The sequence below is a fragment of the Mus caroli genome, unplaced genomic scaffold, assembly GCF_978045245.1.
Source record: "Mus caroli unplaced genomic scaffold, Mus_caroli_1 scaffold_13, whole genome shotgun sequence".
NCBI lineage: Eukaryota > Metazoa > Chordata > Mammalia > Rodentia > Muridae > Mus > Mus caroli.
In genome coordinates, this window is record NW_028227268.1 from 25,461,057 (window position 1) to 25,486,619 (window position 25,563).

The window sequence follows — 25,563 nt, forward strand, 5'->3', positions numbered from 1 at the left end:
ATTGCAGGACCAAGTCAGGTCAGGCCCGGTTGCCAGGAAGCAGTTTACTCCTCTGGGCCTTGGCTCCATCCTAGGCACCATGGATGGAGCCAAGCGCTACGGGTGGCCGAATATTTGAGAAATAATCCAAAGAACGTCTTTCCCATCACCACACTGGCCCCTGAACTGCACAATTTTATTGTGCCACCTTCCCCTTCTCTCAGGATTGCCTTTTTGCAACTCTGGGCTGTGTGCACAGCGACTCTAGAAAGACACTATAGTAAGCGTTTACAATGAGTAGATTATCATCCCCGTATCTTCGTAGAGTTCTCTAATTACAGACGTAGTCAAATTCAGTATAAATATCTGTTTTGTTTTGTTTTGAGATAGTGTCTCACGCAACCTAGGCTGATCTCCCACACTCACGGCCTGGAAATGACAACCACAGGGACAGGCTTTTATTAAGATCCAAGGCTCACCACTATTTTTATTACGGCGGCTGCCAAAAAGCTCTGCGTTGGGAGAGAAGTGGCGGGAAGTCACGCGTGATGGTTGCCAGGGCAACGCACTGGCGCTGGTGTCAGAGATCAGTGAGAAACACCGGGAGGAGGGTCGGTTCCACCTCAGGGGCGGAGTTATGGAGGCCCAGGACCCGGAGGCGTGCCCGTAGTACCCTCCAGGTGGCGCTCTAGGACCACGGATGTGGTGAGGGGGCGGAGCTTCCTGCTGCGCGATGCTCCTGTGAGAGGCGGGGCCGGGGCGGAGCGTGGGAGCCGCTGAAAACCTCAAGGGATCCAAGAAGATGACACCCCATGATGCCAAAGAAGAGTCTCGGCGTGGAGACGCCGAAAGCGTATGGGTCACAGATAAACCGGGAGAAAGTTCAGAGACTGGGACTAGGGTAGGAAGGGGGTTCGGGATGCTCAGAAAGTTTATTCATCTCCATCCTTGAGATGTGTCGCCGTGAATCTCCTTCCGTCTGTCGCCCCTCTAGACACCCCTGTCCGTCCCTCCCCCGACCCCCGTCCTTCGCCGCCTTGTAGGTACACGGATGCTCTGTACACACGCGCAGTGGCCACCACTCGGTGCCTCCTCGCCCCCAGATAGAGACAGCAAATTATAGAGCTCCACTACCCAGGATCTATGCCAAGATAAGAATTCCGCGGTCCCAGGCGCGCCAAGAAAAATAGCCAAACAGTTCCTCGGTTTGTCAGAGTAAGCCTGACTCCCTTCCTTTCTGGAGCCTAGAATGGAAAAAACGACTCAAGGAATCCCTAGCGGAGCCTCCCTGTGGGTACTGCACAGACAAAACGGGGAAGCCATCTTCACTCTCCTTTTCCTGGAAGAATATTATTCCTGTCATGACTCTTACCATGCCACGCCGTCGTGTTTAACCGCTCAACTACTCATGCAACACCAGGGTATCAGTGTTGCACCCCTCGTGTTAAATACAACCCTTTCCCTTGACCCACTCCGACCTCATTCACAGGTGTTGTGTACCCGCCCACGTACACACACACACTCCAAAGTCAAGAAAGGAGGTCTTTGGGGGTAAAAAATGGAAGTTTATTAAGGCCTAGGGCTGAGGATGTCAGAGGTCCGAGGGGAGGCAACTTTGCTGGTTCCCATGGCCCCAAGGCCAGGTTAGGATGCTGAGCAGGGGTGATGGAGCTGGGGTCAAGCTTTTGCGTCTCAGAATCCCTGGCAGGAGACCTCAGGGATCAGTTCTGAGAGAGGCCTGCGAAGGCAGAGTGGTCTCTCTTGCGTCTTGAGATCTTGGGGCTTACTCGGGGACTGGCAAAAGTTCTCTAGGGAAGGAGCCTTGATTCCAAGGTCTTCATTTCAATAGCGACCATTTAATCTGTTCCTTGGCTGACTGAAGAACCTGAAGTGAGAGTAGGATGTTGGGATTTGAGAATGTCAGTGATTGGAGGTCGACAAGGGCACCTCTCGAGCCCTGGTCACTAGATGGCAGCAGCTTGCCTCTTCTTAAATGAGATGAGGCTTTGGAGGCTAGGGCAGGTCCTGAGGGCTGCAGCCAAACCCCAGCTGGCTACCTCCCAAGCCTGTCCAACTGTGGGTGAGGCGGTGGCCCCTGCCTCCCCAAAGCCATATCAGGCCACAGTAATAGTGCCTCTTCACCGCGCCATCAGGCAGGCAGAGACTGGGCCCAGGCTCAACCACGCCTGTGCTCAGATACTTGACACCGTAATAAACTTGTGATGCTGGCTTTGATGGGGTGTGTTCTCAGCACCCCATCCCATTTGCTGATGTGACAAAGCTGTCAGGTGTGTGTGTGTGTGCTCCTACTGCCAAGAAAAAACATCTCAGTTCAGTGTGTGCCCATATCTGTGCCAATGTGCACACGTGATGCCAACACATGAGGGGGGACTCTGGATACCTCTGGGCATAAAGCCTCCTCCAAAATGTCCACCCTGCACTGTGTATGTCCCCCTCTCTTGGAATCTCCCTCCATGCTGGGGACAGTGAAGTTCTTGAGTCTCTCCTAAGGAAGCCTCTCTCCACGTTTCATTTTGTGTCCCTGTAATCTTTGTGTTTATTTAAGATTTCCACTAATCCTCATGTGTGGTGCCTATAATTTCAGCCCCTGGGAATATGAGGCAGGAGGATAATGGCTTCAAGGCCAGCCTGGGCTACATAACAAGGCCCTACCAGTTTTTATTTGTTGCTCATTTAGAAAAAGAGGAATTGTTTCCTGTAGATGTACACCTTAATTTTTAGACTCTTACCATGGAATGATCCATAGAACCATCCATGATCCGGTTCATCTAGTTGTATGTGTGTGTGTGTGTGTGTGTGAAAGAGAGAGAGAGAGAGAGAGAGAGAGAGAGAGAGAGAGAGAGAGAGAGAGAGAGAGAGAGAGCACAGGGTTGAATATCCATCTTATATCCTCAGGTTTGGCAGCATGGCCAATCATCTAATTAATATAACTCTACGAGGTAAGTTCTATTCCTCTGAGAGCCCTCGAGGTGCTGAGTAACTTGCCATTCAGTTTTTGTTGGCAAAGTAAAAGCTTAGGATGACTCAAATGAATACTGGGGGGTGGGAGTAGTAGTGGTGGTTTTGTTTGGTTTTGGTTTTGGTTTTTCGAGACAGGGTTTCTCTGTGTAGCCTTGGCTGTCCTGGAACTCGCTCTGTAGCCCAGGACAGGCTGGCCTCGAACTTAGAAATTCACCTGCCTCTGCCTCTTGAGTGCTGGGATTAAAGTGCTCTACCACTGTCTGGCTTGTGTTTGGTTTTGATGCCCCAGCCTCCAAACTGGAAGCGCTGCATCAGGAGCATGCACTGCCCCACCATGCGGTGTAGTGCCTGGAGCCACACCCATTCCAGCTGTGTTCTTTTAATTTTTTTTGTTTTGTTTTGTTTTTTTTTTGTTGTTTTTGTTTTTTCGAGACAGGGTTTCTGTGTTACCTGGGCTGTCCTGGAACTCACTCTGTAGACCAGGCTGGTATCGAACTCAGAAATCCACCTGCCTCTGCCTCCGGAGTGCTGGGATTAAAGGCATGCGCCACCCCTCCCGGCTTGTGTTCTTCTCTTTAACTTTGTATGTGCATAGGTGTTTTGTCTGTCTGTCTGTCTGCTTACCACATGTGTGCCTGGCGCCTGCAGAAGCCAGAAGACACCAGGATTCCCTAGAAGTAGAGTTACAGATGGCTGTGAGCCACCTTGTGTAGGCTTGGAATTGAACCTGGGTCCTCTGCAAGGGCAGCGAGTGCTCTTAACCACTGAGCCATGCAGTTAGCCCTCCCCAGCTGTTCTTCTCTGCTCTGCTCATCAACACTCCCCTTTTAGAATGTTTAATATGGGGCTGGAGAGATGGCTCAGTGGTTAAGAGCACTGGCTGCTCTTCCAAAGGTCTTGAGTTCAATTCCCAGCAACCACATGGTGGCTCCCAACCATCTGTAATGGAATCTGATGCCCTCTTCTGGTGTGTCTGAAGACAGCTTCAGTGTACTCATATAAATAAAATAAGTGAACATTTTAAAAGAAAAGAATGTTTAATCATGTATTTACTTTTGTGCGTTTATGTGGAGGTCAGCAAACACTTTTAGGGGGTCAGCTCTCTTATCTCGGTCAGACTCAGCCCGTCAGGCTCGGAAGCAGGTGCCTCTACTTGCTGAGACATCTCAATGGACCCTTTATTACTATTGTTTTAAGACAAGCTCTCATGTAGATCACTCTGGCTTCAAACTTGATAGGACTTTGAACTATTAATCCTCCTGTACACCTCCCAAGTGCTGAGATTACAGGTGTGTGTCACCATGCCCAGGTTGGTTTATTTTACGCTATTTTATTTTATATATAAAGTCTCATGCTACATCCCTGCCTAGACGGAAACTCACAGTGTCGCTCAGGCTGGCCTTGAACCTGAGATCATGCAGCCTCAACCTCCCAAGTGCTGAGACTGTAGGTGTGAGCCACTACTCCTGCCTCTTCCCAATCTACTTCCACTCTGAAAACCAGCACGCAGCCACATCTTTCCCAGCAGAACATGAGGAAACATGGGGAGCCACAGGGCAGGTGGGGTGCTGAGGACAGTGTAGGGAAGTGGGTCTCACATCTGGTGTTCCCCACTGATGACACAGGCCCATCTCTGCAGGGCTGCCACGTTAGGACTAGCTTATACCAGCCAGGGAAGAAAACTTCTTGGAAACAGAGTAAGTCTGATAGAGCATAGGAGGTCAAACCATTAGGCTTGACTATCAGGAAGTCTGTGAAGCTGGGGAATCAATCTGCTAATAGTAACCAGGATGGACACACACACACACACACACACTCACACACACTGCACCGCTGTATTCTGCATGCATCTCAGGGCTGTGCAGCTGTGTGGTCGGCTTCTTTTCAACAGCCAAGCTACCAAGGGCAGACGTGATGAGTTCAGATCTTATGATAAGGTGATAAGGCCCTTAACCATCCCAGCATGTCCCCACATGGATTACCCATCCAGGTTGGAGGGAATATGAAGGATCTGAGCCTGCTCACCTCATCTCCTACCCTAAAGGAGCTACCCTGGAGATGCCCCGGTTACTTGTTACCCAAGGCAACGTGGAGGCTCTCACTGCCCAGTTGCCAAGAGCTCAGCAGCCTCCAATGGCTGGCTCTGAGTCACCAGTTCATCCCTTGCCCCACACCTCTGGTTTCCTAACTCTGACTCTCTCCCCTGGGGCACTGGGCTCTCCCTGACCTTTAGCCTGTTTCTGGCCAAAGCAGATGCATGAGGCTTACCTGGGCCACACTCTGTTCTGTTAGGCCACTGTCATCAGTCTGCGGGAAAGGAGAATCACAAAGTCAAGTCAGAGCAGAAAGGAGCTGTTGAACTAGAGAGCTGACCTCGCCTGGCAGGGCGAGGGTGTGGTAGTTAACATGATCCAGAACTGCACTGTTATTCCTGCCTAGCAGACAGAGGTCCTGCAGCCTGTCATTTGGAAGCCAGGACCCCCCCACCCCGACCCCGTAACCCATCCTCCATTGCTAGGAATTAAACCCAGGGTCTCATATGCTAGCTAAGTGGTTTACCACTGAGTGGCACCCTTAACAAAGCTGGGACCCTTCTGTTTGCACGAAGGGAAATAAAGTAGGGAAAAGGTGTCACCCAGATTGCAGACATAAAAAGGCCAACTGGAAGAGTGTACCACAGCCCCAGCACAGCCCAGGTCCCAAGGCTCTCCCTAGAGTCATTTTGAGAGCTCAGTTACTCGTCCGTCCATCCAAGCCTCTCATTAGAGGATGAGGAGGAGCTATTTTGGTTTTGTTTTTATGGAGAATGAACTGGAAGCTTTCCTCTTAGACGTCTGAGTAGCTGGGCTCCCATCAGCTGAGCCCTGACAGCCTGGTGCCCTGGAAGGTCAAGAGTAGGGAAGGCGGGAAAGACAGTCTGGGAAAGATGGCGATGGGGTACACAAAGGCTTACCCTAAAATTCACTTTCTGGATCACTTGCTGGGGGTCGCTCTCCAGAATCACACTACAAGATAAGAGAAAATTTGGGGGTGAGTTGGTGATGTGATCCCCCTGCGACAAGCCACTTTCCATTCTTTAATATACCCTGTAGTGTCTCTCCTCTGGGGAACCTTTCCCATCGATGGTCCTGAGGTCACATCTGTTCCTTCCCATGGGGACTCTCAGCTCTGCTCCTTCTACACTTTATACCATGTTCACCTCCATGACTAGTTTTGGGTAATGCTCAACCGAGGGGCTTGTGAGATGGCACAACCGTTAAAGGTGCTTGCCACCAACCTAACAAACCAAGACGGAGTCCCAGAGCCCACGTGGTAGGAGGAAAGAACTTACTGGAGCAGTTACCTTTGACCTCCACACTTGTGCTGTGGACCACGCAGTCAAAGGTAAAAATAAGTAAAAAAAAAAGTCAAAAACAAAACAAACAAAAAACCTGAACCTAGATCAGGGAAGCCCAGTGGAGATGAGCGGACGCTGCTTGAGCAGGGACCAGGTCTTCCTTACATTTAGAATCCAGGCATCAGTATAACCTCAAGTAGCAGCAGGCAGTAAATACAAACAGAAAGAGGAGCGAGGCATTCGCCGACCCCGACCTCCCAGAAGCCCCTGCTCTCAGGTTGTGTGGTACCGTGCCAAGGAGAGCGTAGCCTCTGAACCATCTCACACACACGGTTTTTGACTCGGCCCTGCTAATTCCCTTGCTGGGCGCTCTTCCATAAGCTACTAGAATCTCTGAGCCTCTATTTCCTCCTCCATAAAATGGGCAGGTGTTTCAAAGATGCTGTAATCCCTGTGCCTCCAGCACTGAGGTAAGAAGGCCAGGTGGGGGAAAGGCACTCGAGAAGTTTCTGTTATCAGAGGCAGAATTTTTCTCTCCCCTGATTATTATCCCCTCCTCCAAGAGATTCTACTAACCAACCGTTCTCAAAAAGGCTCCCAATCATGTAGGTATCTGCTAGCATATTAATGAGAGACAATATTTACCAAGGGGAAAAAAAATCCCCCAACTACCAAGGAAAACTATGGGCTTTATACACACCATTTTTATTTATTTATTTATTTATTTTTTGTTTTTTCGAGACAGGGTTTCTCTGTATAGCCCTGGCTGTCCTGGAACTCACTCTGTAGACCAGGTTGGCCTCGAACTCAGAAATCCGCCTGCCTCTGCCTCCCAAGTGTTGGGATTAAAGGCGTGCGCCACCACGCCCGGCTATACACACCATTTTGTAGGACCTTCACCATCCTGTTGGCTTCCTTTCTTTCCCATTTTAGTGACAAGGAAAGTAGACTCACAGAGAATAATGCCATGTATCTTGCTGGTGTTGGGGGAGGATTCTCTGAGGTCCTCTCAGAAAGGGACAGGTATCTGTATTCCTTCTCAGCATCGGAGATCAACCTGCACTTCCCCATACTTGACCTAATCGGTGGCCCACAGTAGGTGACTCTCAGGCTACTCTCCCATTTGACTTGACTTAGACTAATAATGATTTCACCCTCTGTCCTCACGAGTAGGTAAGAATAAGGTTACCCTAAAAGGGTTAAAGGTTAGAGGCCCACTAGGAATAGGTAGGAGAAGGGTGCATGCATTGGCCAGATAGTGTTGGACCAGGGTGCTCCCAACATCTCTTCTCCCAGTCCCCTCCTCACCCTCCGTCGACAGTTTCATCCAGCACCAAGAAGGCTCCGTCCATGTTCTCCAGCAACCAGCGTTTCTCCACGTTCTTCCTGAGGGCAGACCCAAGAGCCTAAGCTTTCTGGTAGCCAAGAGGAACCATGCCCCCTCTAAGGGAGGCAGCTCCTCTCCAGCATCCCTTCGAGCAAGGCCTGGGCAGTGGGAGCAGAGAGGTGCCAGAATAGACTAAGGTTATCCTAGATTGGTTTGTCTAGACTGTGTTCCTGGGTAGGTATCAGTAACTGGGGATTTGGGAAAAATCAACTCTGAGTTTAAAGGTAAAAATACTGTGTATAGTGGGGCATGTTGGTACACACCTATAATTCCAGCACGCAGGAGACTGTGAGGGACTGAGGGGAGGTCAGTGTGGGCTATGTGTAACAAAACCTTCCTCTCCCTGTGTTGGGGACTTTTGTTGACACGAATACTTGTAACCTCAGGTAAGTCAGTGTCTCGAGATTTAATATCTGATCATACCCTGGGCATGGGTCTGCCTGGGGGCATCATGGGTGTCAGGGGCCTTGAAGACATTCTGGTTCTAAGACTTGCAGGGATTCCAGAAGGACAGCAGGGCAAAACAGCCTCTCCTCTGAGACAAAGGGAAAGGCCCTGAGGGCTGGGGCCCTGGGGTGCGGAGGGTCTCACTTACCTTAAGATGTGGCTCAGAGAGTCAAACAGGCAGGCAAGCACAGACATGAGCATCAGCTGAGGAGAAGGGAGTGGGAGGACGATAAGAAGAGAGCTGAGGCTGAGAGGTCCAAAGCGGGCCTCTGAGCTCCCTGTGTGGGCCAGACGGGAAGCATTCCCTCGTCAGAGAGGGCTTGGCTGGAGGCTAGTGACTCTTTGATTTGAGAGGGGGAACTAGGTTTGGGCTGCGGGGACACTGGAGTGATGATCCCCTGGGTGTCTCCTTCTCAAAATACACTCAGCAAGAAGCAACAGCTCCCTATGGAAGGTGTGAAGATTTCATTTCTGGGTCCCAAGGGACCTAAGGAACATTACGGATGTGTATGAGACCCATTCTGGTTGTCCTTCTACCCCCAGACCTATTGCTAGTACCAACAGTGAGCCTTCATAACCCACCTCCAGCCCAGGACAGACCCTTCTTGTCACTCAATCTCTGAAATTCACCTCATTCTCAGAGGAAGATCCCACCACATACAGGAAGATGTCAATGCTGCTCTTGTAGACGATAGTCATGCCCCCCAAAAATGCGATTTCACCTGGAAGGGGAAAGGCTCTCAGATCAGCACACGCCAACCCCAACCTGGGGCTAGCCTGGTCTCTGCTTCCCCAGGCCTCTTCCTTTGTTTTCTACTTCCTTTCTCAAGCACCTCTGGCCACACTACCATTACCAGGAGGCTGCTCTGAATCCTTGGTCCCAATCCATGTGCTATGTCTTGAGAAGAGACCTCCTGTTGAAGAGCCAACAAACCCAGCCTAAGGCTGACCTCCCCCCCCCCGCCCCGCCCCTCCACCCTCCATCCATGCAATGCCCTGGGACCAGATCCAAGTGTGTGTAGGGGGCACACAGTCGGCCTCCTCAGCTGAGAGGAGGGGTGCGGATGAACGGGGTGGGGAGCGAAGGTTCCGGGATGATTGAAAGAGGGGAGCGAAACGCAGCTGGGGAGGAGAACAAAGAGCCTCCGAGGAGAAGGCAGTGGCCGATGAGTGTGGAAGGCCAACAAAGACAGATGTGGACAGACGTGTCCAGATGGAGAAGATGACAGACACTGGCGGTCAGTCATCTGAGAGCTTCTGTGGAGGATGGGTGGGCCTTACTTTCGGTGCGGCTGGTCTTGTTGAAGACATTTTTCTCGAAAACCATCTGCTCCTTCACGGAGGGAAATGTGTCGTCATAATACTATGAGAAAGAGAAGGCAATAGCCATTGCATGGAGCTAGCTCCTGCCTCAGGAGAGGGCTTAGCAGGGAGCATCAGGGGCCAGGCTGCACCTCTTTGTCACCTCCCTCCCGGCACTATCTTCTCCTTGGTCCCCATAAACAAATTCCAAGCGAAGAGAAATGAAAGTAGAGAAATTGGCTAGAGAGATGGCTCAGTGTTTAAGAGCACTGACTGCTCTTCCAGAGATCTTGAGTTCAATTCCCAGCAACCACATGGTGGTTCACAACCATCTGTCATGGGATCTGATGCCCTCTTCTGGTGTGTCTGAAGACAGCTACAGTGTACTCACATAAAATAAATAAATAAATCTCTTTTTTTGTCTTTTTGTTTGTTTTTTTGTTTTCTTGTTTTTCGAGACAGGATTTCTCTGTATAGCCCTGGCTGTCCTGGAACTCACTTTGTAGACCAGGCTGGCCTCAAACTCAGAAATTCACCTGCCTCTGCCTCCCAAGTGCTGGGATTAAAGGCGTTCGCCACCACTGCTTCATCTTCAATTTCTTAATACATAACAAGGATAGGACCTTCTAGAAGGAGGCCCCAGAAACTTTGGCAGTGCCAATCCACTTCTGCCCATTTGCTGAAGCAAGGTGTGGTCAGCTCAAATTTCTGCATGTGAACTTTGCATTCCACAGTCAATTCTGCAGTCAAGTTAGTAGTCTAGCTGCTGTCTCCTACAATGGTGAACAAGCTCATTTGAATGCTAAAGAAGACTGAAAAGGCTTTAACATATTTAATAACTAATTTAGATGTTATAGCTGGGTGTGGTGCCACATGCCTGCAATCCCAGCACTTGGGAGGAAGAAGCAGGAAGATCAGGAGTTCTAGGCCAACCTTGACTACATGAGACCCCGTCTCAAAAAGAAAACAACGGCTCACAAATGCAATCTCAGCACTTGGGAGGCTGAGGTAGGATCACTGTGTGACTTCCAGGCTAACCTGGGCTACACAGTAAGTTCCTGGGCAACTTTGGCTATAAAGTAATCCCCTGTTTCAAAAAAAACAAAACAGGCAAACAAAATTAATCTGGGGCTGGTTGTGGTGGCATCTGTCAACACCAGCACTCAGGAAGCAGAGGCAGGCTACTCTCTGAGTTCCAGGTCTACAGACTGAGTTCCACGATGGCCAAGGCGACACAGAGAAACCCTGTCTCAAAAACCACACACACGGGCTGGTGAGATGGCTCAGTGGGTAAGAGCACCCGACTGCTCTTCTGAAGGTCCAGAGTTCAAATCCCAGCAACCACATGGTGGCTCACAACCATCCGTAACGAGATCTGACTCCCTCTTCTGGAGTGTCTGAAGACAGCTACAGTGTACTTACATATAATAAATAAATATTTGAAAAAAAAACACACACACACAAACAAAAACACAAAACAACACAAATCAAAACTTAAGTAGTAGCCGGGTGTGGTGGCGCATGCCTTTAATCCCTGCATGCATAGGCAGAGGCAGGTGGATTTCTGAGTTGGAGGCCAGCCTGGTCTACAAAGTGAGTTCCAGGACAGCCAGGGCTATACAGAGAAACACTGTCTCGAAAAACCAAAAAAAAAAAAAAAAAAAAAACAACAACAACAACAACAAAACAACTGTTACAGTTAATTACATTGATGGCAGGAATTTTATTTATTTATTTTTAAAAAAAGATTTATTTATTATTATACATAAGTGCACTGTAGCTGACTTCAGATGCAACAGAAGAAGACATCAGATCTCATTACTGGTAGTTGTAAGCCACAGTGTGGTTGCTGGGATTTGAACTCAGGACCTTTGGAAGAGCAGTCAGTGCTCTTACCAGCTGAGCCATCTCGCCAGCCCTTGTTTATTTATTTATTTATTTATTTATTTATTTACTATTGAGTTTTTGTGTTTGTTTTTGAAACAGGTCTTATTATGTATTCCAGGCTGGCCTCAAACTCACAGAGATTCACCTGATCTCTGTCTCCCAAATGCTGGAATTTAAAGCAATCACCATTGTCTGGCCTTCAAGGTAGCAGAATTTTAGGGCGTTTTTCTTTCTTCCTATAGTGTTTTCTTTTTCTTTTTCTTTTTTTTTTTTTTAGATTTATTTATTTATTATATGTAAGTACACTGTAGCTGTCTTCAGACACTCCAGAAGAGGGCACCAGATCTCGTTAAGGATGGTTGTGAGCCACCATGTGGTTGCTGGGATTTGAACTCTGGACCTTCGGAAGAGCAGTCGGGTGCTCTTACCCACTGAGCCATCTCACCAGCCCCTTTTTCTTTTTTTTAAACATTTATTTATTTATTTATTGTGTGTGTGTGTGTGTGTGTGTGTGTGTGTGTTTTGTAGAGGGGCAAGAATGGAGGTTAGAGGACAACCAGAGGAATTTGCTCCTCTTTCAACTATGTGAACTCAGGATCCAACTCAAGCTGTCAGGTTTGGCATCCTTACCCACTGAGTCATCTGGTCTACCCTGAAACTTAGCTTCAAATGTAGTTTTAGCTCATCTCACCCAGGCCATGTAGGATGGATACCAGATAACTGAATGGGAGTTTGAGGAAAACTACCTGAGCCTCAAATCTAAATCCTGAGTCCTGGTGTCAATTGTGAGACTAACCCTGTGACCTCAGGCAACCTACTTAGCGCCACTAGACTTCATTTTCTACATCTGTGAAGTGAAAAAGGGAGACTAGATGGTCTCCCCAATCCCACCTGATCCTGCTACATTATTATGCTAAGTCCTTCGTGTTTACCTTGCTGAAATACAAAAGCACATAGGCGACTTTGTCTACTCGGATTAGGAACTCAGATCCCTAGGTCCCAGGCTCAACTATCCACTGATCCCTTTGGTGGAGCGTCCCACGCCAAGGATGCAGCTGGCCAGAACAAGGACAAGGAGAAGACATGCCAGGGAACATGAGAAAGAAACCGAAGGGATCCCCACTCATGCACCCAGCCCCTCGCTGTTAGACTGATAAAGCATAGTGTGGACAAAGTGACCTCTAGAGAATCTAAGCTGGGCTGTTCTGCCACCCAGAATGCAGAGTTTCTCCTATAGGTGGAGTTAAATGGGTTGGGTGGGGACTGCTTGTCTTGGACATATGGCACTGTCTTTGGGGTTCCAGCGGGGAGGGGTTACCTTGGCCAGCAGCCTTCGCCCGTCATTATCTAAGATGAAGACAGCCTTGATGGTGTAGAGAGAAGGTTCCTGAAAGTGACAAGGGAAAGGAACCCCTGACTCAAAGTGGACACCGAGTCAGGGCTCTATGGAACCAGCTAATCCCCAGTCCACAGCTGGTTCCAGCCCAACCCAGTGCCACATGGACCATTTCCGGTGCCCACTCCACTCCCAGACAGATGTTCCACTGCAGGTCCGAGGAGTGGGCGCTGAGTCTGCTGGGTGCAGAAAGTCCTACCGGGCCCAAGTTCTGTCATGCACTGACTGCTCCAGAGCCCAAGTCGGAGTGTATCACAGAACCTAGGCCCGGGGAACAGCGGCGACGAGCCTTCTTGTGTCCAGCTGACCCCCAGTTCCAGATGCGCGCGGCCATCATCCTGGAGCAAGGGAACCCAACCAGACCACCTCGCCACTCCCACTCCTCCCTCGTCCCGCCAGAATCTCGCTTCCATCCCGGCCACCCAAGTCGGTTATGACTGCAGCGAGTTCCCCAGAACTTCGGTCCCTCCTGCGACACTCCACTCAGGCCAGGCCTCCTCGCCCGTGCGCTCCCGGACAAACTTTTTCTCCCCTTCCTGGGCCCGGGCTCCCTCTCCCGGGTTGGGCAGTGGTGGCACAAAGTTCCCAGCTTAGGAGCCCGAGGCAAATCAGTTGCCCCCGATCACCCATCCTGCCGCCCCGGGACCCCACACTCCGTGTTCCCTACCCGCTGTTCCGTGGCTCGGGTGGGCGGCGCTGCGCCCCCGGCTTGGGCGGCTGAGGCCCCCTCCCCCGGGTGCGGACGTGGCCAGGCCTCCGGCCGCTGCATTCCGCTCGCTGCCTGCACTGACAGCGCCGCCCCGCCCCGTGCCCGCCCCCCGCGACGCCGCCCCTCCGCCCAGTCCTGCGTGGCTGGCCTCTGTGTGCGTCCCCTCTCTCTGGGCGAGCTTCCTGCCCGACCCCCACGTCGTCGCAGAACCTCTCCCTACTTGGATTCTTCCCTACTTAGATTCTTCCCTCTGGGCTCCTCTGTGCACCTCCCAGTCTTTCAGGTGAACCAGAGCTTACTCTTTTCTTCCCCCGTACTGCCTCTTCTGGCCTAGGGCGCCTGTGGCTTTGGTGCACAGAGGTCTCCATGTGGCTGTCCTGGGACAGCCCAAATCTCAGTTTAGGTTCACTTTCTCCTCAGGACCTCCTAGTAGGTATCATTGGGACAAATAGTTCAAGTAACTTTTTTAAAAAAAGAACTCTCTCTCACTCTCTCTCTCTCTCTCTCTCTCTCTCTCTCTTTTGGTTTTTCGAGACAGGGTTTCTCTGTGTAGCCCTGACTGTCCTGGAACTCACTTTGTAGACCAAGCTGGCCTCGAACTCAGAAATCCACCTGCCTCTGCCTCCCGAGTGCTGAAGAACTCTTTTTTTAATTTTTGAGATTTAAATTTTTTAATTTTATTTTATGTGAGTACACTGTAGCTGTCTTCAGACACACCAGAAGAGGGCATCAGATCCCATTATAGATAGTTGTGAGCCACCATGTGGTTGCTGGGAATAGAATTTAGGACTTCTGGAAGAGCAGCCAGTGCTCTTAACCATTGAGCCATCTCTCCAGCTCCTCAAGTCACCTTTTTGATCTCAAGACAGAGCCTGTCAGTGAAACCTCTCCACGCAGAAGAGTTCTCCACTTCCCCTCATACTACCCGGGGAAAAGAACTGTGGGCTGAAGGACACCTCCACCAGACATGTTTCAAGACCCAGGGGTGGATGAGGCCAGTAGGGTCACCACACACCTGAAGTCCAGCTTGAGCCTGTGGACTAACCTGGCCAGAGTATGACCACATACAGTGAGGTAGTTACTGGTGCTTGGGCAGCCAGCCATTCACAACACTGACAGATGTGTCTTATACTTGAGCCAGCACTCTCATTGTATGTCAGAAGTCACCGTGTCTAGGGAGGCGTTTTCAGACATACCCATTGAGAGGAGTCAGACTTCATGTGACCTTTTCAAGCTGGTTGGGCTAATTAGTTGGGTAGGAGGGTTCCCAGGCTTGGGACAGCACAGGTTTTCCCATTCTGCTCTTGACGGCCTCAGTGTAAAACATCACAGTCGCTCACACCAGACTTCCTTCTGCTTAAGACCTCAAGCCTTTCTCTTTCCAACTTCACCTTTTTTTGTTTTTAACAATTACTCTTACTGATCCTTTTGTTTACGCTTTTATTTTACTTACTAATTATTGATGAGGGGAGGGAGTGCCACAGGGCTCACATGGCGATCAGAGGACAGCTTACAGGGTCACTTCTCTCCGTCTACCTTCTAGGTCCTGGGAGTTGGATTTACATTGTCTGGCTTGGTGGCAAGTGCGTTTATCTACCGAGTGATCTTGGTGGCTTGAAAGTTTCATCTTGAATATCCTAACCAAGGGGACTGGAGAGACAGCTCCATAGTCAAGAGTGAACACTGTTCTTGCAGGAGACCTGAGTTCAGTTCCCACACCTACCTGTAACTCTGGTTCCAGGGGGATCTGACACCCTTTTCTAGCTTCCCTGGGCATTCCACACATGTGGTGCACATACATGTGGTGCACATATGGAGAAGCCAGCACACACAAAAGCAAGCAAGCAAGCAAACAAAAAAACAAACTTTGCTGGGGAGGGTGGTGCCTGCCTTTAATCCCAGCATTTAGGAGGCAGAAACAGGTGTACCTCTGTGAGTTTGAAGCCAACTTGGTCTACACAGCAAGTTCTAGGCTAGCTAGGGCTGCATAGGGAGAGCCTGTTTCAATAAATAATAATAATAATCTGGGTGTGGTGTGGTATAGGTATACACCTTTAGTCCCAGCACTTGGGAGGCAGAGGCAGGCAGTTCAAGGCCAGCCTGGTCTATAGAGTTTCAGTGATGATATAATAATAATAATAATAATAATATAATTACTCATCGAAAGGCTGCTCTGCTGGTTACTCTTTCTCACTTGCTGGCTCTCACCACTGCAGTCTGTTGCCACACTTTCTTTCTGGCCTGAGTTTAATCCCCAGAATGGACATGGTAGGAGGAAGAACTAATTAGTCTTCTGACTACAATATATAAATTATTTTAATTTTATGTGCATTGGTGTTTTGTCTGCATGTATATCTATGTGAAAGTGTCAGAGGAGTGCCACAAGAGTTACAGACCGATGTGTGTTGGGGTTAGTCTTGTATGCTGTGTATTCAGAAGCTGAGTTCTGCACCCCTATCCAGACTGTAACCTGATCTCAGGGCACTGTACTAACCTATGTGCTGTAAAGAATGTTCCCCAATAGTCCCTGATTGGTCAATAAACGGCTGGAGCTTATGACTGGTCAGAAAGGAAAGGAAGGCGGGACTTAGGATTGAGTGAGGGTCTTCAGAGAGAACATGAGAAGGGAACAGAGAAGGGGGAGAGAGGAGGAGGTAGCCATGAGAACAGGATGGACCAGGAGCATGTATGTGGCCAGGAGAAATTCTCCCCGAGGACACACATGGGGCAGAGCTAGCTGAGAGAGACTCAAACAGCAAGGAACGCAGAGCTGATGGCTGGGATGTAGGGTAGAATAGCTCAGAATCTGCCCAGTAGAGGGCAAACAGCTTGTGGCTTTTACTCAGGAGCTATGTGGGATAGAGTGGAGCGCAAGCTATCCCATAAAATAACTGTAATAGGTGTGAGCTGCCATGTGGGTGCTGGGTCCTCTGGAAGAGCAGACACTGCTCTTAACCAAGCCGTCTCTCCAGCCCCAAAGCTTCTTTCTTTTTTCCTTTTGTTTGTTTGTTTGTTTTTCAAATTGGGATTTCTCTGTGTAGCCCTTGTTCTCCTGGAACTTGGCCTCGAATTTAAAGAAATCCTCCTGCCTTGGCCTCCTAAGTACTGGGTGAGAGGTTATTTCTCAGCCAGTGAAATGAGTCAATTCAAGCCAGATTAGAATATATTAAAGGCAGGTTTGTTGGGAAGTTGCTCTCAAGCCAGGTCACTGGCCCAAAGGGTTGAGGCCAGGGGCATTGGGGGAGGCAGAGAAAGGGTGTGTGCCTGCAGAGAGAGAGAGAGAGAGAGAGAGAGAGAGAGAGAGAGAGAGAGAGGAGGAGGAAGAAGAAGAAGAAGAAGAAGAAGAAGAAGAAGAAGAAGAAGAAGAAGAAGAAGAAGAAGAAGAAGAAGAAGAGAGGAGAGGAGAGGAGAGGAGAGGAGAGGAGAGGAGAGGAGAGGAGAGGAGAGGAGAGGAGAGGAGAGGAGAGGAGAGGAGAGGAGAGGAGAGAAGAGAAGAGAAGAGAAGAGAAGAGAAGAGAAGAGAAGAGAAGAGAAGAGAAGAGAAGAGAAGAGAGTGCGCAAAATGTCTGGCTTATATAGGGAGGAGCCTCTGGGGGAAGGGTAGGCCAACCTCTGGGCTGGAAGGTACTGGGTTGGATGCAGGGAATGCCAGGTAGGGACTGAGGGATGCTGGGAGAACCTGCCCTTTTTTTTTTTTTTAAGATTTATTTATTTTGTGTATGTAAGTACACTGTAGCTGTTCAGATGGTTGTGAGCCACAGTGTGGTTGTTGGGGATTAAATTTTTAGGACCTCTGTTCACTCCAGTTGGCCCCACTTGCTCTGTCCCAAAGATTTTATTATTATACATAAGTACACTGTAGCTGACTTCAGACACACCAGAAGAGGGTGTCCGATCTCATTATGGGTGGTTGTGAGCCACCATGTGGTTTCTGGGATTTGAACTCAGGACCTTCAGAAGAGCAGTCAGTGCTCTTACCCACTGAGCCATCTCGCCAGCCTGAAAACCTGCTTTGGTATGTAAGATATGTGCCTCAGTCCCTACCCGAGTCCAAGAGCAAGCACGAGGATTAAAGACATGCCTGAGGCATGCACACACAGATGCATATACACAATAAATAAATGTTTCAACAATTATCCGACTAAACAAACATGTAAGACTTGAACTTGGGGCTGGAGAGATGGCTCAGCGGTTAAGAGCCCCGACTGCTCTTCCGAAGGTCGTGAATTCAAATCCCAGCAACCACATGATGGCTCACAACCATCTGTAATGAGCTCTGATGCCCTCTTCTGAGATGTCTGAGGACAGCTACAGTGTACTTACATGTAATAAATAAATAAATCTCAAAAAAAAAAAAAAAGACTTGAACTCAGGACAGAAAAAAGTAACAGTGAGCTAGCAAGACACCCCAGTACCCTTTCCTTGAAAGTGTGACCATGTCTTCTTCGCAGACGATTAGTCAACATATATATGCTGCATCACGTGCGTGGTGGGGACCCAGTCTTTGGGCACTTTGTCTGGATTCTAAATCATGAGAATCATGGTGGTCATGCCGGATGGATATATTATACAATGTGGAGAGCTTTGGGGGCTGCTTGGCAGGAATCTGACATTGGGCCAGGACAAGGAAGTGGGCTTCAGGCACAAATTTGACCTTGGGCCATGACAAGGAAGTAAGCTCAGGCAGGAATCTGATTTTAGGCTAGAACGGGGAAGTAGGCTTCCGGCAAGAGTATGACTTTAGACTAGGACAAGGAAGTAGGCTCATATCTTGGTCATCCTAATAAGACCTTAGAAACAGTGATCACAGGATGTTGTTTATTGCCTTGCTTGTTCCTTGACTATTTGTGTTTATTGCACTGCTTGGCCTGATTACTTGCATGTAATTAAAATGGTATAAAAGCAGGTTGGAAAAAAAAAAATAAACCCGCCTCAGCCTCAGAACTGGCTGGGGTCATGCTACGACGTTGTCTAATTGTCTTTTGTCTTTTTAGTCCTCACTCCTATTGACTGAGCTGGCTAGGTCAATACAATTGATTTGGCTTTTTCTCAGGCTGCAGGGAAGGCTGTGGATATGCTGGCCGAGCATGTTTAGCGAAAGCATCCCAGGATGCTTTCAAAACAAGAAGAGGGTTTGGCTGGGAGAAACAGACAAGAACAAGCCCCCTCCTTCATACTACAAGAACATCAGTGCAGGCTTCCAGATATTCAAAGAATCCATGGAGGGCACCTCTATAGAAAAGAAACGGGCCGTCTGAGCCGCTTACTTAAGCCAGCACTGCTGTGCGGGGCTCTGGCTGCGCCTGGTCTGGCAGGCACCATGTGTGCATCCCGCGATGATTGGCGCTGTGCACGCTCCATGCACGAATTCTCAGCTAAGGACATCGACGGGCACATGGTCTGCCTGGAAAAGTACAGGGGTTTCGTGTGCATCGTCACCAACGTGGCCTCGCAATGAGGCAAAACCGACGTAAACTACACTCAGCTAGTCGATCTGCATGCCCGATATGCTGAGTGTGGTTTACGAATCCTGGCCTTCCCCTGCAACCAGTTTGGGAGGCAGGAGCCAGGAAGTAATCAAGAAATCAAGGAGTTTGCAGCCGGCTACAACGTCAAGTTTGACATGTACAGCAAGATCTGTGTAAATGGGGACGATGCCCACCCACTGTGGAAATGGATGAAAGTCCAGCCCAAGGGCAGGGGCATGCTGGGAAATGCCATCAAATGGAACTTTACCAAGTTTCTCATTGATAAGAATGGCTGCGTGGTGAAGCGCTACGGTCCCATGGAGGAGCCCCAGGTGATAGAGAAGGACCTGCCGTGCTATCTCTAGCTAGCCCTACAAGTGTGTGCCCCCACACCGAGCCCCCCTGCCCTGTGACCCCTGGAGCCTTCCACCCCGGCACTCATGAAGGTCTGCCTGAAAACCAGCCTGCTGGTGGGGCAGTCCTGAGGACCTGGCGTGCATCCCTGCCGGAGGAAGGTCCAGAGGCCTGTGGCCCTGGGCTCGAGCTTCACCCTGGCTGCCTTGTGGGAATAAAATGTAGAAATGTGAAAAAAAAAAAAAAAAAAAAAAAAAAAAAAAGAAAAGAAACGCCCCAATCCTGGTAATATCTGCACCAGGTGCGGGTGATCACCCAGTGTGGTGACCAAGCTGAGGAGGAGGAGGAGGACCACAATTGCCCACAGGGACTCTCTCTGTTACTTCTCTACTACAGTTGCTTTGAGAAGCACTACAAGAGCATGTCTGCGCACCTGTCCCCTGCTTCATGGGTCTGCAGATGGGTAACACCATCCCAGTGGCCGAGAGCAGGCCCCTGAGCGAGGCTACAGTTCCCTGTGTTCAAGGTTCAAGGCTGCCAGGAACCAGAAGCAGTTCCAGAAGTTTGGAGAGAATGCCAGCTGACTCCCCAAACACAGAGGAGTTATTTTACAACTTAAGGAAAAAAAAAAAAGAAGATTGGGCTGGTGACATGGCTCAGTGGGTAAGAGCACTGACTGCTCTTCAGAAGGTCCAGAGTTCAAATCCCAGCAACCACATGGTGGCTCACAACCACCTGTAATGAGATCTGATGCCCTCTTCTGGTGTGTCTGAGGACAGCTACAGTGTACTTATTTATAATAAATAAATAAATAAATCTTTAAAAATTTTTAATTTTTATGTGAGATATATTTTTAAAGATTTATTTATTTATTATATGTAAGTACACTGTAGCTATCTTCAGACACCAGAAGAGGGCATCAGATCTCGTTACAGATGGTTGTGAGCCACCATGTGGTTGCTGGGATTTGAACTCAGGACCTTTGGAAGAACAGTCAGTGCTCTTAACCACTGAGCCATCTCTCCAGCCCCAATAATAAATAAATCTTTGGGCCGGAGCAAGCAGGGTTGACCAGAGCGAGCAGGGTCTACCGGAGTGAGCAGAGGTCCTAAATTCAATTCCCAACAACCAGATGAAAGCTCACAACAATCTGTACAGCTACAGTGTGTACTCATATTCATAAATAAATAAATCTTTTTAAAAAAAGAAAAAAAAAGATTTGATTCTTTCAGTGCCTTAATAGTTTTGTAACAATGTTGTTGTTGTTTTGTTTTGTTTTGTTTTGTTTGAGCTCATCAGTGTAAGAACAGCATCAAAAAGTTCGAGTCATTTCCTAGCCTCTGTTTGGTACATGGTACCCATACTGGGAGTATATTGATCTTCCAAAGAAGGGACAGAAGACCTGGGGAGATAGGGGCCTGAGGATGCTGGGGTGGCCCTACAGAGGCAATGAGGGAGGTGCCAGGCAGGGAGGGAGTGGGAACTGGGAATTAGAGGCTGGAAGGAACCTCGGGAGCCACACAACCCTGAGTGCTGCACCAGCTCCACCTCTGTTGCTGCCAGCCTTGGACTTGCCGGGATCACTTCACATCTCCGTGAGAAGTCAGAAAGTTCGGAACCTTCAAGTTTGGCATCCGAAGAGATATATGGTGGGGCTGGGGAGATGGCTCTGTGGTTAAGAGCACTGTCTGCTCTTCCAGAGGACCCAGGTTCAGTTCCTAGAACCCACATGGCAGCTTACCAACTGCCTGTATCTCCAGTGCCCTCATCTGCTTTCTGTGGGCAGTGGAAGTTCGTGGTGCACAAGCATGCATGCAGGCGAAGCACCCCTCTATATAGGATAAAGAACACATAATCTTTCAAAAGTGAGAGGTTCTTCAGTGAGAGCCCCTCCGCAGCCCTCAATGGAGCCCCTGGGATTCTCCAAACCACCGCTCAGTGATGGTTACTGTAATCGATGGTGCAGAGAAGCCTCCACCTGCACTCCAGGGTGCAGACTGTTTCATGGGCAGAAAATAAAGATTTACTGGGGATCAAACTGTCAAGGCCATCTCTTGAGTGGGGGTGGGGCACAGAGAGAACAGCAAAATGGCTGACCAGAGAGAAGATCTTATTATCTGACAGTCAGCGGGGTAGGGATCTGAGCTGATTGAGGCTGTCTGATGGATCAGGAACGAGGCAACCTTGACCCAGGTAGCTGTCCTTTGGGCGAAGGTTAAGGGAGGTTTCCAGTGAACAGAAATCGCCTCTATGAGATCTACCTTTTCTTTTCTTTTCAAAGATTTATTTATTTTATGTATATGAGTACACTATCACTCTCTTCAGACACACCAGAAGAGGGCATCAGATCCCATTACAGATGGTTGTCAGTCACCATGTGGTTGCTGGGAATTGAACTCAGGACCTCTGGAAGAGCAGTCAGTGCTCTTAACCGCTGAGCCATCTCTCCAGCCCTCCGAGATCTACTTTTTCTAGTGAGCAGAAATCTTTACACTTGTTCACCCAATAACAGTCCTTTTGTTTACTGGGCTAGAGTCCTTGTATTTAGGACAGTGTCACCAGCATTGCCATTAGGTGGCAGGGGGACTTCTGACCTGACAGTTATACCTTTAGTGAGCTCCCAAGCAGACATGCAGACTCCCACATGGAGATGAGGTTGGGCAGTGTCATTCACAAGGTATCACCAAAGAGGACTTTCCAGTTCACAGCCAGACCGGGAAAAGCATATCGGTGCAGCAGCAGATAATTAGCCCGGTGTCTGCCCAGAGGGAAGAAGCCGTGGCTAGGTAGTCAATAAAGAGCTTGCCTCACAAGCCTTAGACCTGAGTTCAGCCTCAGATCCACATAAAGCACCAAGCATGGGCATCCATCCTTGGGAGACAGCCATATGAGGATCTCTGGGGCTTGCTGGTCAACCATTCTAGCCTAACTGGGAGCTCCAGGTCAGTAAGAGACCCATTATCAAGCAGGTGGGCAGCATTCTTGACGATGACACCTGAGCTTGGCCCGTGGCCTCCATACCTAGGCACCTGCACACACATGAAGAAGCCTCACAAAATATGGGGCACAGAGCAAGGTGTACTGGTAATCCTAGCTTCTGAAAAGAACTAAGGCAGGAGAATTGCAAGTTTGAAGACAACCTGGGATACATAGGGAGATTCTGTCTCAAAAGGCAAAACAAGGCCTAGGCTTCGTGGCACAAACCTTTAATCCTGGTGTTTGGGAGGTGGAGGCAATGAGATCTCTGTTAGTTTGAGGCTGGCCTGGTCTACACAGTGAGTTACACAGCAGCCAGAATGACATAGAAAGACCCTGTCTAAACAAAACAAAATAAAACAAAACACGGGCTGGAGAGAAGGCTCAGTGGTTAAGAGCACCAGCTGTTCTTCCAAAGGTCCTGAGTTTAATTCCCAGCAACCACATGGTGGCTCACAATCATCTGTAATGGGATCTGACACCCTCTTCTGGTGTTTCTGAAGGCAGCTACAGTGTACTCATATACATAAAATAAATAAAAATCTTTATTAAAAAAAAACAACAAAATCCACAAAATAATAAAATAAAAACAAGGGCTGAAGAGATGGTTCACCAGCTCACCATTTGTAAGAGCTTGAGCGGGGCAGTGGTGGCGCACGCCTGTAATCCCAGCACTTGGGAGGCAGAGGCAGAGGCAGAGGCAGGTAGATTTCTGAGTTCGAGGCCAGCCTGGTCCACAGAGTGAGTTCCAGGACAGTCGGGGCTACACAGAGAAACCCTGTCTTGAAAAACAAAGAAAAAAGAGCTTGCTTTGAGCCAGGAGGTGGTGGCGCATATCTTTAGTTCCAGCACTTGAAAGATAAAAGCAGTTGGATCTGAGTTTGAGGCCAGCCTAATGTACAAAATGAGTTCCAGGACAGCCAGGACTATACAAAGAAACCCTGTCTTGAAAAATCAAGGAAAGAGGGGAGGGAGAGAGGGAGAGAGGGAGAGAGGGAGAGAGGGAGAGAGGGAGGGAGGGAGGGAGGGAGAGAGAGAGGGAGAGAGGGAGAGAGAGAGGGAGGGAGGGAGGGAGAGAGGGAGGGAGAGAGGGAGCGCGAGTGCTTGCTTCACTTCCAGAGCACCTGAGCTAAATGAACACCATGGAAGTGAGGCAGCTCACAGTCTCCTGTAACTCTAACCCTAGCTGCAGGGCCTCCAAAGCTCTCTCCTCTCTCTGGGCCCCACAAGGACTACATACATGTGTCACACACACACACACACACACACGCACGCACACGCACACGCACACGCACACACACACACAAATAAAAATCAAAATAAATCCTTAAAGACAAAATCAACATGTAGTCTTTGGGGTTCTCTTTCCTCTGCTTCCTCCAGGATTGTATACTTGTGTAATATTGGGGGGGCTGTACCTTTCTAATTCAGAGCCCAGGTCACAGCTGCACTCATGTCTGTCCCTTTTCTTCTGGAGCCCCCAGAGACAGGCGATTTCAGTGGGGTTCTACTGTGGGCCTTGGCAGTTCTTGGAGAGATCATTCCAGTTTCTCTGAGTCACCCCCTGCTGCTGCCGTGTCTGTGCTGTCGTCTGTCCTGGGATTTCAGCATCTGTTCCTGTGTGACAAGAAGAAACAGCTCTCTCAGCACCAGCTTCGGTCCTTCCTGCTCTAATGTCAAAGGGGGGAGGTGTGCGGTTCAGAATCTGAGACATATGCCTGTGTTGTGCTGGACATAGACCAAACTCGTCCCTGCTCTATCTGCAAGATGGGGTACAGTGGGCCATTCTGGAGACAGCTCTCAGTTCTTCAGAGCCTCTGCTTTCTCTGAGACAAAGCTGCAGAGTGGGTGGAGAGAGAGAATCGGCCAAGAAAGGAAGCCTGGCCTGGTGGTGCATGTCTATATTCGCAGTCCTCGGGAGGCAGAGGCAGGGACAGCAGAGGTTAAAGTCACCTTGATTACTGAACAAGCTTGAGACCCTCATCTACATGCGATCCTGTCTAAAAAATAAATACATAAATCTTACACTCAGCTCAACCTCATTTGTGAATGGCTTTACATACCTATTGTGACTTTTTTTTTTCTTCTGAGACAGTGTCTTACTCTGTAGCCTTGGCTGGCGTGGAACTCACTGTACAGCTTTGTCTAGCCTTGAACTCAGCTGTTTTTCTGAGTCAACCCCTCCGGAGTGCTAGGCACCCCCTTGCCTGGCTGTAATCTTTTAAGATTTGTCAATAAGGATGTTGTTGTCTTCATTTAACTAAGGCTAGTCCAATTAGTGACAAAGGTGGGCGTTTGGGTTTTTTTGTTTTTGTTTTTTTGTTTGTTTGTTTGTTTTTGAGACAGGGTTTCTCTGTGTAACCCTGGCTGTCCTGGAACTCACCCTGTGGACCAGGCTGGCCTCGAACCCAGAAATCCGCCTGCCTCTGCCTCCTGAGTGCTGGAATTAAAGGCGTGAGCTACCACTGCCCTGCAAACTGGGACTTTTAAACCCATCTAAATCCAAAACACTCTCTCTCCCCATCTCACAATGCACCTGCCTGATTGCGACATGTCAGACCGAGAGCTACACAATGAACATTACTCAATTTTGTTTGGGGCAATTCTGGGAGACCTATGGGACAGTTGAGCTCAGTTTCCAAAAATGCTCTACAGAGCCGTGAATGAACAATGGGGTGTTTTCATTGTGGAGGTCAAGAAGAGCCCTAGGGTTGGGTGCTGATTCCAGTCTGGGTGTTAGGACAGCTCCTGGTTTTGCCCTACCTGATTCCTGTTCCAAGCTAGTGAGTTATTCTCTACTGTATACATATTAGGATCTTCTGAGGACATCGTTACAGAAAGCCGATTTCCAGTTCTGAAGGGGATGGGGAGCGGATCTAATCAATGTGGTGGGACTCCGTCTGAGCTCCCTGGGTGATTCTTGTGCAGCCAAGGTTGAGGATCACCGTGGTAACGGGGTACAGGAGAGAGGCTGGCAGCAATGGGAGGTTTGCCTCTCCTGACAGGTTGAGGGGAACACACTTTTGAGGGATGATTACCACAGAAGGAACCGGACTAGATGTCTGAAGTAGCTGGAAAACCAATTGATTTCCTGCGTAGGACATGTTGACATTTCAATATTGACAGGCTATAGCCCTAGAATCTCTTGGGGGGGCTGTAGGGAAGCAATCCCTGGCAGTCATCTGGTTCATTCCCCTGGATTACGTAGTGCTGGAGAAAGGGAGAGGCTTTTCCATGTATGGATTTGTTTTGTACAGACAGTTCTCATGTATCCCAGGCTAGATTCAGAATCTCCTCACACTTGCTATATAAGGAGGCTAGCTTTGAACTCAGTATCTT

The 25,563-nt window shown here is 49.1% G+C and overlaps 1 protein-coding gene and 1 pseudogene across 1 annotated transcript; one reads left to right on the forward strand and one right to left on the reverse strand.

Annotated features, from left to right (window-relative positions):
• Positions 1-1,523: 1,523 nt before the first annotated feature.
• Copz2 (coat protein complex I subunit zeta 2) lies at positions 1,524-13,511 on the reverse strand. The gene is made up of 9 exons (XM_021177339.3): positions 13,385-13,511; positions 12,640-12,708; positions 9,414-9,495; positions 8,763-8,854; positions 8,281-8,336; positions 7,607-7,684; positions 5,915-5,966; positions 5,230-5,268; positions 1,524-1,864 (listed from the first exon to the last, which is right to left on the reverse strand). Exons 1-9 carry the CDS (start codon positions 13,484-13,486, stop codon positions 1,817-1,819), a joined length of 618 nt encoding a protein of 205 aa, XP_021032998.1. The 5' UTR covers positions 13,487-13,511; the 3' UTR covers positions 1,524-1,816.
• A 5,168-nt stretch (positions 13,512-18,679) lies between these two features.
• LOC110304555 (phospholipid hydroperoxide glutathione peroxidase GPX4 pseudogene) lies at positions 18,680-19,497 on the forward strand (annotated as a pseudogene).
• Positions 19,498-25,563: the final 6,066 nt, after the last annotated feature.